This window comes from Haematobia irritans, chromosome 2, assembly GCF_050003625.1.
Source record: "Haematobia irritans isolate KBUSLIRL chromosome 2, ASM5000362v1, whole genome shotgun sequence".
In the NCBI taxonomy this organism is placed as follows: domain Eukaryota; kingdom Metazoa; phylum Arthropoda; class Insecta; order Diptera; family Muscidae; genus Haematobia; species Haematobia irritans.
The window spans coordinates 234,972,000-234,990,637 of record NC_134398.1 but is presented as its reverse complement, the minus strand read 5'-3'; the positions used below and the strand labels follow the sequence as shown (position 1 = coordinate 234,990,637).

Here is an 18,638-nt window from a genome sequence, read left to right as displayed (position 1 = left end):
AGGCATTTCCTCCAAAAAACAAACCCGGTTTTATTTCAAGCTATACAACAATTGTCACTAATCTTTCTTATATGCTTTATTTAAATATGCCTTGCGAGAGTGGGAAGGAAAAATAAAATTGATTCGTGAATAAAATTGTTACAACACACAAAAATATTTTCAATTAAAATGTTGATTGAAGCTGAACACTTTTTCAATTAAAAAATAAATTGATACAAATAACTTTTTAATCGAACTCGGAAGACAAAATCAGTTAAAAATTTTAATTAAACATTTAATTGAAACAATAATTTTTTTGATCAAACTAAAACCACTTATAACCATTTTCCTGTAGCCCAGAAGTAATTACAAATATCTTCACTCCGGTTAACGATAACTGAGATAATTTCAGCAGTTAAGTTCCCAACTGACATGTGGAATATGTAGGTAAAATGACAGATGTGTCCGTAGTACGGTTTAAAAGTTCGTTAGCTAACGTTACACTAGCGGAGCTTCATGAAAATGGAGATAAGTCAGTTAAAATAGTTACGTTTTTAATTAAAAAATTAATTGAGTTTTACATCAATGAACCATCAAGTAAATTTTTAATTGAATCAATTAAAAAAATATTTGATTTTTTCTAATGAAATCAATTAAGTTTTTAATCAAGTATTTTTTTATGCCCAATTAACATTGTGTAATATTTTGGTAATTGAAGACATTTCAATTGAAAAATTAATTAGATCAATTAATTTCGTGATTGAATCAGAACATGTCTTTTTCCGTGACGTTTACGAGCGAACTCACACTTACCCATGTGCTAATCACGTCTTTTATTTTATTGATAATTGAACGCATCGTATTTTCCTATTTTGTTACTTCAGCTCCTTTGAAAATGTCGTGAATCGTGCTTTAGTATTATATATAATTGACAGTGATATAATTGGCAGTCAATTTGACCATCTTGTCTTATATTCTTTGAGAATGGTATGACCTGTATCATTAGGAAGTCTAGTAAATTTTTTTCCCAATCAAAATTAGGTGACGTTGGCTAAACATAAATTAGGCTCATTATTAAATAAAAATATAATAGAGAGAATGTGAGTAATCAGTTTGGTCTTCCAAGCGACATCTTCCATAATTGCCCTCTAATGAAAGATGTTACTGTCAAACATAACATGACATTATTGGCATTATGTGAAATTATGGAGAACAAGTCAAATGTTGCGTTCTTAGAATAACAACGAGATGTCATGGTGGTGGTGTCACCGCCATGGTGGTGTCTCCGCTGATGCTGTGCCAGCCAAATACTCCAAGAATAAATGAAAGCGAATTAAAAACTTGCTGATGTAGCTTCAAAAGTAATGTAGGTACCTTTGACATTTTGAAAAATTCATGGTACATAATTAATGTGGTTTGGCAGAGGGAAAAAACCGCCATCGGATAGCTCTTTCTATCAACAGTGCCAGAAGTATTGCCACAAAGGCAAATCATATAATTCGTAGTATGTTTTAGAACGTCAAGCGGTGTGGCAATGTTCTCTCTGTTATTATGGCAGACGAAATGTCGCTGCTTTTCTTTGACGTCAGTTAGTTTTGGAAATGCTAATGAATGTCCCAAAATGATGTACACTATGCCATTCAGACTACCAACCAAATAAATGACAACAAAATTTAATTTATTTCGTTCGGTATGATTTTTTTCCTCCCCCTAAAGCTCCGAACTGTTGGTCCACTCCAGTGGAGCATATCCGCCCCTCCCTTTCACAATTGTTCATCCAAATGGCAAGTAGTAAATTGTATGTCATCACCATCCAAGTAAAAAGTTGGGAGTTTTTGTGTACTCCTCTGTATTTGTGAAATATGTCCAATTGAAATGGACGTTGTTTTCCTTTTTCAGAGCAACCAAACGCTCTTCAAACGATGACAGTTGACGCATTAGTCTGCAACTGTTGGATGGAGGCCACTTTGGGTCCAACTCCGTTGCCGCCGTTGAGGCTTGGGCGAAGAGGGATTTGACTAATTTCTCTAGATTGTCCATTTAGATGTCGCATCTATGGCATGCTTAACTGTAGCTGGAAAAAAATCTTAATCATGCCTGTCGCCATTACAATGCTCATGGATAATAGTGCCTGGGTTTTTGGTCCCTATCTATTTATGGAGTTGGTATGGTACAAATTGTAGTGGTTTCATTCACCACATACAGAATCGTTTAAAATCTCCTAATTTTCTACGCGAATATTTCATAAGAGGTTTGCCTTGTGGTGATTGTTTATTTGATGGTGGAATTTCATTCCACAGCATTGACGAAGATTGATACCCCAAAGGCTAAATGAAATTCTTAGGTAAATAATTCTTTCACTTTATGTTTTTGCCTTGCGGATTCATTTACTATGCATCATCATTCCTTCGTTCAGTGTTTCTATGAAATTAGGGAATTTGTTTGCTCAATGAGATGAAGGGAATGTGTTTGCCTTCAAGTTGAATTGGTGTGGCTCTACAAAGACGGCGTCAAATCATTCTGAAAACATCAAAAGCACAAACCAACTTCACCATGTGTCAGTGGAAGTTAATATCTCCAAAATGAGCACGTGTTCTATAAGACATTAAATTCGAAATGTTTAAAGTTTTCAATATTTTACAGCAAACAAACCTTCATTGTTTCAACTTGAGTAGTAATGTTGTACGAAAGGAAAGTGTAGAAATTGAAAAGGTGATTTTACTTCTCATTATTTGTACTCCAACCCTAGAAATACATCGGGTAAAAATGGATGTCCAAAATAGATTACTTGCTGACGTATGGACAGTGGTGCGAACTCTGACGTTTTGTAGTCATTTGATGAAGTATTTCCTTTTAAAATTTTTTATGGCAATTTACGGTGTTTTTCAAAGTAACTTAGGATTTTTCATAAGTTGTAAAAACGACTTGTTTACAGTTTTTAATCCCAATACTATATATTTAGCTGGCTCTAAACCACATTCGTCTTTAATGAAGAAAAAAATTTCAAATCAGTCAATATAAATAAAACTAAAATTCGGAATTCATTTGTCCAAAAATTATTTAAAGCAAAATAATTCTGAATATTATAAAGTCAGATTAGTTAAATTCACTTTATTCATTACCGACAAACTTTGCTTATGCATACAAATATTAACCCTTTCACTACCGAAAGAAACCTATTGATAAAAACTTTTATTTTTCTTCTGTTTTTACTTGTACTAACAGCATTTAGAACAAAAACTGTCATTTTGAAAACCTACCTCAATTACTTCAAGAGCTATATGAGCTTGTGCTGAAAACTTGATTCTTGAATTGTGACCAAATAGCCTTACGAAAATACGCGCTATTTGGCCTATAATATCTTTCAAGGTGTTACCGCCAAATCTCAATCACAACTATAAAACATCGCTAGTGGTAACACACCCTAAAACTATTGAATTTTTATCAAATAATTATCGAATATATTATCGATTTTATTTATCGATTCTCTTTTGTACATCATTCTTATGTTACAGAAAATTATTCTTTTTCTCTAAAAAGTTGGTTGCGCGTAGAATACGCTAAGTATTAATATATAAAATTTTAATTTGTCTATGGTTTTGATACCAAATAAGTAAGTTTATTAAAATTCGTGAACCATTACAAAATATAAATTAATGAATTTAATTTGTTATTAAAGGAATTTAAACATTTGGTTGTGTCAATAAAGATAGTCACGAAATAAATATTTCACTGAATTGAACCAATGTTTTTAAATCTAATCAGGCCATAGCGAACCTACTTTTTTGGGAACAATTTTAAATTCTTATTTGCTGAAAGTGAAGGATTAAAGAGCAAACTGTTGCAGCTGGAAACCAAATCTGTAATTAATCCTCTCCATATATATCCCGAGCAACTGACCATCAACGTGGATTACATAACCTCTACAGCATCGACCCCACATCAACTTTGATCGCAGTCTCTGCCACACGTAAGTACGCCTTAACCATGTCTCCTACGATAAACCAAAATCTGCCACAAGACCAAGTCGACTCGCCACCTCCTGTTTGCCAATTTTGCCACGAACATATTAACGAAAAAACCATATTCTGCGGCAAATGTCGCCAACCATACCATGAGCATTGCGCTAATTCAATAACCCCTCAAGAAAGTCCTTGGGTATGTCCTCTGTGTTCCAGTAAGAAACAACGTTCTCGAAATTCAAGCATCTCATCCATTTCTTCTTCCACGTCACTTACATCTAAACAGAAGCTTGAGCTAAAAAAGCTAGAAGAAGAAAGACAACTGAAAGAGAAGCGTGACAGAGAATACTTGGAAAGGAAATATAGCATTCTCCAACAAATAGACGAAGAAACCACAAACAATTTCCAAGAAATTTTGCAAGAAAATATCCCAGACCAAAATAACACCCCCATAGCCGAAAATACAACAATGCAAGAACCAATTAACGATCTTCCGAACATAATCTCAAACACTTCTATCATTCCTCACACTTCAAATTTTAACCCAGTAACTTCAGCTGCCGTTCACCAATCTCTACTAAACCAAGATAATACACATAATAGCTCTCATCCGTTTCAATTTATACCAAATACAACATCAATGCAATCTACAGCGAACATAAATTTAAACACCAACCCACAGCCCCTCGATGGCACCAATAATCAGTCATTCATAAATCCCGAACAGGCCCGTGGTTTCCAAGAATATATTCAACAACAACAGCCTCGACGACGGAATTTAACGCAAGAGCAACTTTATGCACGCCAAACTGTTCCAAAAGAACTACCGATATTTTCAGGAAACCCGGAGGAATGGCCTCTATTCAGCTCTACATTCGATTGGTCAACAGCTGTGTGTGGCCTCACCGATGCAGAAAATTTAATCAGACTACAGCGTTCATTACGTGGCAGTGCTCTGGAGTCTGTGGAAAAAATTCTAATTCACCCAACATGTGTACCGCACGCCATATCTACTCTAAAAGTATTGTTCGGGCAACCAGAGAAAATTGTATTCTCTCTTAAAAATAAAATTAAATCGTTGCCACAAGTTAATCCCAATAAAATGGAAACCATCACCAATTTCGCCGTGCATGTAAAAGGTTTACTATCTACCATCGAAGCCTGCGGGCTTACGGATGAAATAAATAACACCACTCTAATGCACGAACTTGTGTCAAAGCTACCACCTTATTACCAACTACATTGGGGAACTCAGAAATTATATCTCCAACAAAACAATGTAAAAGCAAATTTGGTCGAGTTCTCAAATTGGATTTTTGATCTTGGTTTGTCGGCCAGTACAGTAAATAATGAAAGCAATGTAAGTTCTGACATTTCTTCTAATCGAAAACAACGGAATGTGCATATTCACTCCCACACCAAAACAAACAAAAAGAAATGCATAATTTGCAGCGAAGAATGTCAGAATGTTCCAAACTGTAAAAAGTTTTTGTCAGCTGATCGCAAAGAGCGATGGAATATGGTGAATGTTTTTGCACTATGTAGGCATTGTTTACGAAAACACTCTGGTAGTTGTTATAACAAAGAAAAGGTATGCAATGTAGACAGTTGTCAATTCAAACATCATTATTTGCTACATGGATCCAAAACAAATACAGGTAACACCGTTCAATTGGCTCAGAATAGAGAGAATAAAAACAATAGCAGTGAAAGAGAGCAAGAGAACGCAATCGAAGAGAATTTGCAAACACACAACAACCACCGACAAAATATTCTCTTCAAAGTTGTACCCATAACTATCTATGGAGACAACAACAACAATATTTCAACGTTTGCATTCTTGGATGATGGCTCGTCCATTTCACTCATCGACGAGGGGATTTTGAATCAACTGGGTTTGAAGGGGGAACCAGAGCAGTTATGTTTGAAATGGACATCAAATGTAAAACGAATGGAGAACAATTCCCAACGTTTAAATATACGTGTGAGAGGTGGGAACTCCAAAGAGTTTGTGTTAGAAGTTCGTTCTGTAGAAGAATTATTACTGCCGAAACAATCTCTTGATTATAAGACAATCTCTAGCAGATTTTCTCATCTTAAAGGGATCCCAGTTGAAAGTTATAACAATGCAGTTCCAAAGGTTTTAATTGGGCTGGACAATATAAATGTTTTGACGTCAAGCAAATCAAAAGGAGGGAAAAGCAATGAACCCATTGGTATAAAGACAAAGTTGGGATGGACTATTTATGGGCCTTGTGAAAATGTAAGAGCGCAGCACTACAACTTTCACATGTGTGACTGTAGCGAGAGAGATAATAAATTACACGAAATGGTTAAAGATTTTTATAGGATCGAAAATATTGGTGTATCTTGCTCAAAGATCCCATCGAACAAAAACGATGAGCGAGCTCTGCAGCTTTTAGAAAAATACACGACACAAAGAGAAGACGGCCATTATGAAACATGTCTGTTATGGCAATATGACAATATAAAATTGCCTAGCAATTACGATATGGCCTTGAAACGTCTAGTTTGCCTTGAGAGGAAGCTTTTGGCTGATAAAGTTCTTCATTCTACTTTTCAAGATATTATTTCTGACTACATAAACAAAGGATTTATTAGCAAAATTGAAAATTCAGAATCTTGTGGAAACGTATGGTATCTTCCGATTTTCCCAGTGTTTAACAAAAACAAACCTGGGAAATGTAGAATCGTTTGGGATGCGGCTGCAAAATATAATGGAATTTCTTTAAATACAATGCTGTACAAAGGACCAGATTTTTTATCATCTTTACCAGCCATCTTATTTAAATTTCGTGAAAAATCTGTTGCATTATGTGGCGATGTAGAGCAGATGTTTCACCAAGTTTATATTAGGAATGAAGATAGACAGGTCCAACGTTTTTTGTGGCGAAATTGTAACGTAGAAAAGGAACCTGATATTTATGTAATGAACGTAATGATATTCGGTGCGTCATGTGCACCCTGCATATCACAGTACGTGAAAAATAAAAACGCTTCCAAATTTATTAACAAGCTTCCTGAGGCCTCCTCTGCCGTAATAGAAAATCATTATGTGGACGATTTCCTTTATTCTACTGATACCGTCGATCAAGCCGTTCAGATCGCAAAGCAGGTACAATATATTCAAAGACAAGCAGGCTTCAATCTTCGAAACTGGACTTCAAACAAATCAGATGTAATTTCATGCCTAGGAAATTCTTCAGAAAGTGACAAACCACTAGACATAGGTCCAGATGAACAAACAGAGAAAGTCTTAGGAATATTTTGGAATCCAAAGAATGACTTTTTCATATTTAAGATATCACCTCACATACGAAATAACGAAGTCATCCAGGGGAATAAACCGGCCACAAAACGTCAAATTTTAAAAATTCTAATGACGATTTTTGACCCTCTAGGCCTTATAGGAAATTTCCTTATGTACTTAAAAATATTACTCCAAGAGATTTGGAGAAGCGGTGTGAGTTGGGATGAACCCATAAAAGATGACCAATTGGTAAAATGGAGAAAATGGCTCCAATATCTTCCAGACTTAGAAACCATTAAAATTCCAAGATGTTACCTAAAATCACTTGGTAACTATAATAACACTAACCTGCAACTTCATACATTCGTCGACGCGAGTGAGAATGGATACGCAGCAGTTGCCTATTTGCGCATTGAGTTCAATAACCAAATAATTTGCTCCATAGTGGGTTCGAAAACCCGAGTAGCTCCTTTGCGAATGAACTCAATACCACGACTCGAGTTAATGGCGGCACTAATAGGTTGCAGATTAGCAAAATTTGTTATTGAAAATCACTCAATTCCAATAATGAAAAAATATTTTTGGTCGGACTCAAAGACGGTTATCAGCTGGTTAAACTACAATAACAAAAAGTACCACCAATTTGTAGCTTTACGTGTAGGTGAAATACTTGAATCATCTGATCTACATGAATGGTTTTGGATTCCGGGTAAACTCAATGTAGCGGATGAAGCCACTAAATGGGCCAAACGACCTGACCTTACTGAGCAAAGTCGTTGGTTTAATGGACCACCATTTTTATTAAAATCTGAATGTGAATGGCCAAAGAGCGAATTTATTCCAGAACCTACGGCTATGGAAACGAATCAAGTTGTTCTCAAACATGAAGAAAATACATCATTTATCGATATAAAACGCTTCTCAAAGTGGACCAGAGCTGTAAGGTGCGTAGCCTACGTCATAAGATTTATACTCATTCTTAAAACAAAGAGAAAAGATTATGGTGAATTCACATCTGCTGAATTGGAACGAGCTGAAATGGTTTTATATCGTCAAGCACAAAATGAATTTTACTCTGAGGAAATATATGCTTTAAAGTCCAACATGACATTGCCAAAATCAAGCCCTCTTTATAAAGCAACACCAAAACTCGAGGATAACATACTTAGAGTGGACGGACGAATAGAAAATGCACTCGTGTCGGCAAATACAAAAAATCCAATTATATTGCCCAAAAATAGCTATGTCACTTATTTACTTATTCTCCACTACCACAGTAAATATCACCATGGCAACAATGAAACCGTTGTCAATGAAATCAGACAGCAGTGGTATATTCCGAAATTAAGAACTGTGGTGAAAAAATTATCGAAACTATGCCAACACTGCAAAATTAAAACAACAAAACCATCGTATCCACAAATGGCTAAGCTCCCAACAGCACGACTAGCTTCTTTCTCTCGCCCATTCACATACACCGGAGTAGATTACTTCGGCCCCTTAATGATATCCGTTGGTCGGCATCAAGAGAAACGCTACGGAGCTCTCTTCACGTGCTTAACTCTTAGAGCTGTCCATATCGAAGTAGTAAATACACTTAATACGTCTTCGTGTCTGCTAGCCATTCGGAATTTTATATGCAGACGTGGTACACCTAAGGAGTTCTACAGCGACAATGGTACGAATTTCGTGAGTGCAGAGAAAGAGCTTCGAGAGGCAATAAAAGAGGTGAATAAAGACGAGCTTGTACGTAATTTCACCACCTCCGTAACCAAGTGGAATTTCATCCCCCCTTCATCACCACATATGGGTGGCGCATGGGAGAGAATGGTGAGATCGGTAAAGAACATTTTGTACAAGATTGCCCCTACAAAAACACCATCAGAAGAAACACTACGAGGAATGTTAGCAGAGGTAGAGAATATTGTAAATTCCCGTCCCCTCACATACGTTCCTCTAGACACAGAAAATGAAGAAGCTCTTACACCAAACCACTTGTTGCTTGGCTCGTCGAATGGGATGAAACCTTTAGCTATGTACGATGATAGTGGTCATACATTAAAACAGAATTGGTTGATGTCACAACAGTTTGCCGATAATTTCTGGAGAAAATGGGTAAAGGAGTATTTACCAAATTTAACACGACGATCGAAGTGGCACGAAAAGGCTAAACCTATAGAAGTCGGCGACTTGGTCGTTGTAGTCGATCCATCTAATCCACGAAACGTGTGGCCGAGGGGCAAGGTAATTGAGACTATGCTAGCGAAGGATGGTCAAGTGCGTAAAGCAAAAGTTTTAACATCTGGTGGACTATTAGTTCGACCTGCAGTGAAGTTGGCGATTTTAGATGTGGCTCACAATTAGGAGTATGAATGCGAAAACTTCTTTTCATACTGCGCGGGGGTGTTACCGCCAAATCTCAATCACAACTATAAAACATCGCTAGTGGTAACACACCCTAAAACTATTGAATTTTTATCAAATAATTATCGAATATATTATCGATTTTATTTATCGATTCTCTTTTGTACATCATTCTTATGTTACAGAAAATTATTCTTTTTCTCTAAAAAGTTGGTTGCGCGTAGAATACGCTAAGTATTAATATATAAAATTTTAATTTGTCTATGGTTTTGATACCAAATAAGTAAGTTTATTAAAATTCGTGAACCATTACAAAATATAAATTAATGAATTTAATTTGTTATTAAAGGAATTTAAACATTTGGTTGTGTCAATAAAGATAGTCACGAAATAAATATTTCACTGAATTGAACCAATGTTTTTAAATCTAATCAGGCCATAGCGAACCTACTTTTTTGGGAACACAAGGTGTGAGAAAAAATACAAAAAAGAACCCGTAAAAGTATCAACTATAGTTTTTGTATAAATGACCATTTACTAGAAACATACAGTACAAAAATTGTCTCAAATTTTCGCATTTTTCGTTTATTGTTAAAGAAGTTTATAAAAATGTATTTTAGACCTCACCAATATGGACAATATTTATAGCTTATTTAGATTAAAGCCTTTACTTTAAAATAACATCGATTTGGTGTCTTTTTCGAATGTCCTTCTAAGTGGACATCGGTAGTGAAAGAGTTAATAATAATAACAATTATACATGTAAGAATAAAAAGTAAAGGATTTAAATTCGCTTGGAGAATAGGACATGTTTTGTCATCTAGTGCTTAAAAATGTAGTCACAATCAGAAATATTGTTTCTAGCTATATCTTAAAAATTATTTTACGTAAAGACTCTTACAGTGTGACCAATCGCTACGAATTGTCGGCGATGACTAAATAATTGATAAATGTGTCATCGATCATATTAACCCTCTAATGCGCAATCCCGCCTTTAGGCGGGCATCGTTAAATCAGGAAGCTTTAATAAAACATGTCTTAAGACAAAAAAAAAAGTTTAAAATAAAAAGAAAACTTAGTTAAAACTGTTCAAGAGGCTTTGTAGTATATACTGAATTTTACCGTATACATTTTTCTTGTTTCGATTTCTTGCTTTTGTGTCGCAAGCATTGAATATTTAATCAGCTGGCAAAAAAATTTATGCATTAGAGGGTTAAAAAGCGCCAGTATCGATTATGTGTGGTCACTATCTGGGATATGCTTTGAAATGTTGGTCGGGGACATTATGTTATAGTCTAAACGGCGTAATAAACGGTACATAATTAAAACGATCTGAAGCCTTTACTTATGTTTTTTAGTAAAACATTTATTTTGTTCCTAAATCTTTGTTTTCAGTTGTTTTATAAGCGATGATTTTGGCGTTTTTTTTTTGGGACGAATTTAGGATTTTGACAATAATTCTTTTATTTTATGAATAGTTCCCATGGAGCAGAGTTATATAAAGGGTGATACGGTCAAAATTTGGTCAAGGGAAAATGCGTGTAAATCGGTGAAATCGTTTATTTACAAAATCAAATTCAATTTCTTTTTCAAGTTCAATTAGTATAAAATTCAGGAAAAATATTCAGTTAGGCTTTCGCTTTTCCAAATCCGAATTGCCGGGCCTCACGCTTGATACCTGCCATCAGATTTTGTACAGCCACCTTGTCCACCTTCTTCGCCGCAGAAAGCCAGTTTGCCTTGAACTGCTGCTCATCCTTAGCAGTTTTTTTGGTCTTTTTTAGTTTCCGCTTGACAATAGCCCAGTATTTCTCAATTGGGCGGAGCTCTGGCGTGTTGGGAGGGTTCTTGTCCTTGGGAACCACCTGCACGTTGTTGGCGGCGTACCACTCCATGGCCTTTTTACCGTAATGGCAAGATGCCAAATCCGGCCAAAACAGTACGGAACAACCGTGTTTCTTCAGGAAAGGCAGCAGACGTTTATTCAAACACTCTTTCACGTAAATTTCTTGGTTGACAGTCCCGGAAGCTATGAAAATGCTGCTTTTCAAGCCACAGGTACAGATGGCTTGCCAAACCAGATATTTCTTTGCGAACTTTGACAGTTTTATGTGCTTGAAAATATCTGCTACCTTTCCCCTTCCTTTTGCCGTATAAAACTCCTGTCCCGGAAGCTGCTTGTAGTCGGCTTTGACGTAGGTTTCGTCGTCCATTATCACGCAGTCAAACTTCGTCAGCATCGTCGTGTACAGCCTCCGGGATCGCGCTTTGGCCGTCGTATTTTGTTTATCAACGCGATTTGGTGTCACTACCTTTTGGCAAGTCGATAGTCCGGCTCGTTTTTTGGCTCGATGCACGGTTGTAGACGATACACCCAGCTTATTTGCGGCATCTCGGAGAGAGAGGTTAGGGTTTCGCTTGAAACTACCGGCAACTCTCTTTGTCGTCTCAGCGGCTTCCGGTTTTCTTCCCCCCGATCCAGACTTCCTGGCTGTCGACAAACGTTCCCCAAACACTTTAATTACATTTGTAACGGTTGATTTGGCAAATTTTAGCGATTTTGCCAGCTTTGCGTGCGAGTAGCTCGGATTTTCGCGATGCGCGAGCAAAATTTTGATACGCTGCTCTTCTTGTTTGGACGGCATTTTGACAACTGAAGAGTGAATTCCAAAATCAAAATAGGAGCAACATTCTACATACACACACCTTCAAAATGAGGGGTGTTCAGGTTTTTTAAATGCAAAATTGAAAGAAATACGTCAAGTTTATATTGACCAAATTTTGACCGTATCACCCTTTAGTTTTATTCCATCAATTTTATCTATAATAGAATCTTTCAAACAAAAAAAAACATATTGTATTAAGTTTTCCACACATGTATATCTTCTATTATATTTGTTGTCAAACAGACCAGATTATTACCTATACGGGAGCCACCGTGGTGCAATGGTTAGCATGCCCGCCTTGCATACACAAGGTCGTGGGTTCGATTCCTGCTACGACCGAACACCAAAAAGTTTTTCAGCGGTGGATTATCCCACCTCAGTAATGCTGGTAACATTTCTGAGGGTTTCAAAGCATCTCTAAGTGGTTTCACTGGAATGTGGAACGCCGTTCGGACTCGGCTATAAAAAGGAGGTCCCTTGTCATTGAGCTTAACATGGAATCGGGCAGCACTCAGTGATAAGAGAGAAGTTCACCACTGTGGTATCACAATGGACTGAATAGTCTAAGTGAGCCTGATACATCGGGCTGCCACATAACCTAACCTAACCTACCTATACATACCTTTTTTGTCTAATATATACCACGTATGGACTAACTCACAATTTAGAAAACGATGTTAAGAAGTTTTAAGATACAACAACCCAATTAATTTGATTGTGGATGACAGTCTTTCGTAGAAGTTTCTACGTAATCCATGGTGGAGGGTACATAAGATTCGGCCTGGCCGAACTTACGGCCGTATATACTTGTTTTTTTATTAGTTTTCTTTTTAATTGTTCAAAACAGAGATCTGCAACGAGTACGATCAAGCCTACTCAATCACATCTTTAAAAAGAACGAATACAATCACTCATGTGCATAGAAAAAACGAGTTCGTTCTAATCACTCAACCAACAACAAAAATGTTGTGAGTTAAAAATGTATTGATTGAAGAACTTTGTTTCAATCGAACAAATCTCACACTCGTTTTGGTTAGGAGGTTGTGAATGATTATACCGAACGCGACGCTCAATTTCAGTGAACATGATCGGTATGATTTTTTCGTTTGTTGTGTTTTATTTGATTTGATCAAAACACAAATGAACAAGCCTGAATAAAATCAAGCAACATAAATTACATTAGCTGTAATAAGTTAACACAGGTTTAGAAAACAAAAGAACTTTTATTTCATTTAGTTCTATGGCTTAATTCTATAATAAGGAACTTCATTAACTTAACTAGGCACAAGTTTGAAAAAGCAATATATATATATATATATATATATATATATATATATATATATATATATATATATATATATATATATATATATATATATATATATATATATATATATATATATATATATATATATATATATATATATATATATATATATATATATATATATATATATATATATATATATATATATATATATATATATAGTTTTTACGATTTTTAGATATTATAATTTTTATATAAAGAATTCAAAAACAGTAGGCTGTCTACAGCGCCCGGTCCAAGCCTATTTCTTTTCTCTGTTATGATGTTGCCGGCTAGAGAAAATGATCTCTCTGCTGCTGCACTGCTAGCTGGTATTGAGTGAATTTCAAAAGCGAGTTTCGACAAATATGGATATTTGATCTGGCTATTTTGCCACCACTCCATCAAATTAAAGTTTTCGGACATGTCTACACGTTCATTGCAATATTTTTCAACCTCGTCCTCAGGTTTGGCTCCCATTTGTGAAACTGAAGATAATTCCAGCAAGTTTGCGAAAAAGAAAGTGTCGCTGTTTTTATTAGACTTTGGCTGTTGGCTAGCTGCATCTATATCTGTGCTACTACACAAATCAAAAGTAAAATTCGTTATCGAAGAGGACGAAGGAGTGCTCGGATTTGAACTTTCTGCATAACCACGAATTCTTGAAATGCAATACTGTTTTATACTATGCAAATCATCTGGCTGCATATTTATTGCCGGAGGATATAAGAAACAAGCCACTTGATGCAACAGATTCAAATTGGGGATCCATATTTCCTCAATGAAGTTTATAACATTTTGTTTTAAAATTGAAATTGCTGATAAATCTTGGGAATTAGGCTTGCAAAGACTTTTAATTGTTATAATGGACGGAAGTACATAGCACAAGGATGGGGAACTACAGAGTTGTAATTTTTTGAAAACAACTTCAAAATTTTCGCAGATTTCCACTAGGGCTGTTATTATCGTTATGTTAACGTGCAATAATCGTAGGCTTTCCTCATTTTTGGCCAACACATTGTTAATTTCGCTCCAATTGTCCATAATCGATTTTAACATTTGGTAATGTGAGTTCCAACGTGTAGGGCATTGACTTTTTAAGGATGTTGGTAGAAGATGTTGCAAATTTGCCTTTTTGAAGTATTTCACAATTTTTTTGCAGGACTCCAATATATCCGTGAGTTCTGTGGCGGATGCAAATGACTTATCTAGCACATTAGAAAACAGATGACTGCTGCAATTGAGGCGAACATTGTTTTGTAAAGCCTTTACGATATTCGTTCCCCTGTCACTAACAAATTTTACTTTTTCGATATTTGGGACACCGATTTCATTAAAAACACATTTAAGCTTTTTTAGAATGTTGAAGCTAGTAGATCGCTCAAAATCCATTGATTTCATTCCTAAAACCAAGTCAATGAACTTATTGTCTTTTTGATAATGAAATGTCACGCCTAAAAAATTTCGCTTAATATAATTGTCCGTCCACATGTCGATGGTGGTTGATGCACCACCACTGCTCACAACATTGATAATTTCCTCTTTAAGTTGCTGCCTTTTTTCTTTTGCGCACCTTTGGACACTTCTGGAAATTGTCGTTGGATCGGGCAACAAGTCATCCACATCAACGCTTTCACCATAGTTTGCTCCAATCTTTATGAGAAACTTCGCTAAATGTTTAAATTAAAGCCTTCCCCAACAACTGCGGAAAATGGTCGACAATCTTGGGTCACCCAATTTATGCATTTTTCAACAGCATCGGCTTTGTCTTCAGCGGAGATGAGTTTCAAGGTCTGCGGCTGTTTAATTATTTTGCAGCAAGTATGTCGTGTTAAATTCGATGTTTGATTAGTAAGGTATTTCAACACTTTCTTACAACTGCGGCAGTATACAAATCCAGATAAAACTGTACCGTCAGGTTTAATAATATCAGCCAAAATGCTCCACACAAAACTCCGACCCTTGCGTTTGCCAGACAGTGTGTAGTTACCATTTTCAACATTTTCAGCTACGCTTTCAGAATTTTCCTCCATTTTAAGCAAAAACCGAAAAACTAACACGTGTTTGTTTTCAGTGCACTTGTACCGAGTTTGATTGTGCGTTGAATAATCAAATGTCTCGAACAAACTCGAATGAAAACAAAAGTTCACTCTCATTCATTCAATTCCAAACAACGTGTTTGATCATTCCTTGTTACTGAATGAATGCAACCAGTGATTTAAACTGAGTGTTCGATTGAGATCAATACAACATCGCTCACTCTCGCTCATCGAACCAAACAAAAGCATCAACATAAATCGAGTTACTGAACGAGTGTGATTGAAAAAATCTGTAACTCGTGCAGTTCTCTGAGTTCAAAAGTTGCACTTCAAATAGCCTGATTGCGTTCTTTCTAATACTTGTCCACAAGGACTGCATCGGAAGTGGAAAAAATCATTGGGGGATCCCACGATGCCCTTTAGAAGAAATGTTTGTGGACTTGTCCAAAAGGACTGCATCGGAAGTTGGAAAAACTCGATGGGGGATTCTGGGATGGGCTTTAAAAGAAATGTTTGTGGAACAACTCCCAATTTTTTTTGCTGGGTATGTGTTAGAGTAACAGATTTATTTAATCCGATATAACCTTGGTTATGGTCTATAATCGGTATAAATATTTCGCTTCTTCTGCAGTGTAGGAAGGAAGTTGAAATAATCATCTTCTTACATTTTTAAGCCCCCAGTTTTAGCAGACCCAACGATAGGTGGCAGGCCCATACTCGTATTTCACGTTCACTTAGACCATTGTGATACTACAGTGGTGAACTTCTCTCTTATCACTGAGAGTTGCTAGATTCTATGTTTAGCTCAACGACAAGGGATCTTCTTTTTATAGCCGAGTCCGAACGACGTTACACATTTCGGTGAAACCACCTCGAGAAGCATTGAAATATTCACAAATTTCAGCACCATTCTTTTACTGGGTTATTAAATGCTCTCTTACTGGGTTGCTAAATCCACTGCCGCATACGCTTGACTTTGACCTTTAAGATGATTCTCCCACTCGTAATTTCTTGGTCACATATGTCTGTGTGCCTAAAAGGAATAGGGAACTCAAACTTTAACAATCAACTAAGGCAGAAGAGTTGAAAAAAAAAATGGCGTACATAAATCCTAAGTGTTTGACTTTCGAATTTTGCCAATAGAGACCGAGTTAATGTCTTTGCTGTCTGAAAGCGTTTTCATTGTGCAGTTGTGCGGAAACTTGAATACGTGAGAAGAAATTCCCATTGGCATTAAGCATAGACGGCAACATTAACATTTGTTTTGTCAAAGAAAAACAGAAATAGAATAATTAAATGTGATAAGATCACATCGCCAATACGCTTGACTACAGATTACTCTGCCTAAAGCAATATCTTAATCGTGATGCATGATGCTCGTGTATTGTGATGGGGGGTTTTTCCATTGTTGCTATGAAATATTAAGATTCAAGAATTTACTTAGAAAACGAACATACCCAGGAAAAAAGTTGTAAGTTGTTCCACAAACATTTAACCCATCCTGGGATCTCCTATCCATTTTTTCCACTTGCAATGAAGTTATTTTGGACAAGTCTTGGAAAATAAATTTTGAACAATCAAATATCACAAAGAAGAATGGAAACCCAATAAAACAGTTTAACGTTTTAACTTTCGTGGAAGTTATTTTGAGAAGGTTTTGCAAAGGAGAAAAATACCCACATATATGTAAATAAAAATAGCTGCCAAAAAAGAAAACATGTCGTCAAAAATATTTTACAAAAAAAGAAACAAATTTGTCTTTTTTTTCCTTCACAATAATAATGCAATTCTCGAGAATTAGATAAAATGTTTTGCCCATGTGCAATGCAATGGATCCAAAAACGAAGTACTTTGGTCCTGTGACAAGGGCATGTAAAATTTATTGGCAATGATCCAAACTCCACATAATCCCAAACAGGTTTCAAGAGAACAATGTAACTTTTTCACAGGAAACATATTTATATTTTATATTGTTGTCGCAAAATAACAAATGTCAAACATAATAAGCTTGCCAAACTCAGATACATAATTTTCGCGAATAAAACATGTTTGCGACAAACATGTTATATGAAACATGTTTGGAGTGATCATATTCCTTCTGTGGGTGAAAATGTAGACTACTTCTCGATCACAAGATGGGGATCTAAACTACTGTTTTGGAAACATATTGAATAATAAATTTGGCTTACGTGTTATCACTTAAATAGCTTACTTGTTAATAAACCATTGCTGGAAATTTTTGAAATGGGGCTTTATACCACTATGGATTTAAGTGTTAAGCTTGCACTCAGAGAAGGAATATGATCACCTCAAACATGTTTCAAAGGCAAAATGGTATTTTTGGAGTGGGAAGATGTAGCATGTTTATCGCAAAATTATATTTCTGATTTAGGCATGTATTTTACAGTGTTGCCAACTCCCCAAGGCCAAAAAGCACCAAAAAAATATTATAAATTCTAACATACCACCTTCCACCACAAAATCGAAAATTAAATGCTCTACTACTAAAAAAAAAAACAAAAATTTCTGAAGATGTATTATAGAACTTTTGTGAATTGAATTTCAAAAAGTTAAGGTGGGTATTAAGATCGAGTTTAGCCGCTAAAATATAAAATAGTCATTTTTTCACAATTACTTTTCTTTAATAAATCATTTTAAGGAATACAAACTTTGTGAAAATTTGCTTTTGGCTATTCCCCATCAAGTTATAATAAAATTTGCAGCAAATATGCATAATTTTATGCCCATTTTTTTTGAGACAGTTCTCACTTTAGCGGCAAAACTCAAAATACCCTAAATAACAATATTAATTAAAAAATAATCAATACCAACTTCATAACAATCAAATTCTATATTTGGCAATAAATTTGAGTTTCTTCGGCTCTTGAAAGTCTAGTCAAAATTTTTGTATCAATTAAACTTAATACTGTTCAAAATAAAAAAGCACCAAAAGCACTAAATGAAAATGCCAGAAAGCACCAAGTTGGTGCTTTTTTTTGAAAAGGCACTAAAAATGCAATTTGGTGCTTTTTAGAAATCAAAAAGCACTAA

At 35.6% G+C, this 18,638-nt stretch overlaps 1 protein-coding gene across 1 annotated transcript; it reads left to right on the top strand.

The window, feature by feature from the left end:
• The first annotated feature begins 2,072 nt into the window (after positions 1 to 2,072).
• LOC142225332 (uncharacterized) lies at positions 2,073 to 9,576 on the top strand. The gene is made up of 4 exons (XM_075295106.1): positions 2,073 to 2,144; positions 2,623 to 2,806; positions 3,872 to 7,732; positions 7,862 to 9,576. The coding sequence occupies exons 1-4, from the start codon at positions 2,073 to 2,075 to the stop codon at positions 9,574 to 9,576; spliced, it is 5,832 nt and encodes a 1,943-aa protein (XP_075151221.1).
• Positions 9,577 to 18,638: the final 9,062 nt, after the last annotated feature.

Bases quoted from the DNA above. Each gene is read 5' to 3' on its own strand.
- LOC142225332 (XM_075295106.1), top strand. From the start codon at position 2,073: ATGCCTGTCGCCATTACAATGCTCATGGATAATAGTGCCTGGGTTTTT. The intron at 2,145-2,622 runs GTATGGTACAAA...AATATTTTACAG, and splicing joins CCTATCTATTTATGGAGTTG to CAAACAAACCTTCATTGTTT. The intron at 2,807-3,871 runs GTAGTCATTTGA...ATATATCCCGAG, and splicing joins GGTGCGAACTCTGACGTTTT to CAACTGACCATCAACGTGGA.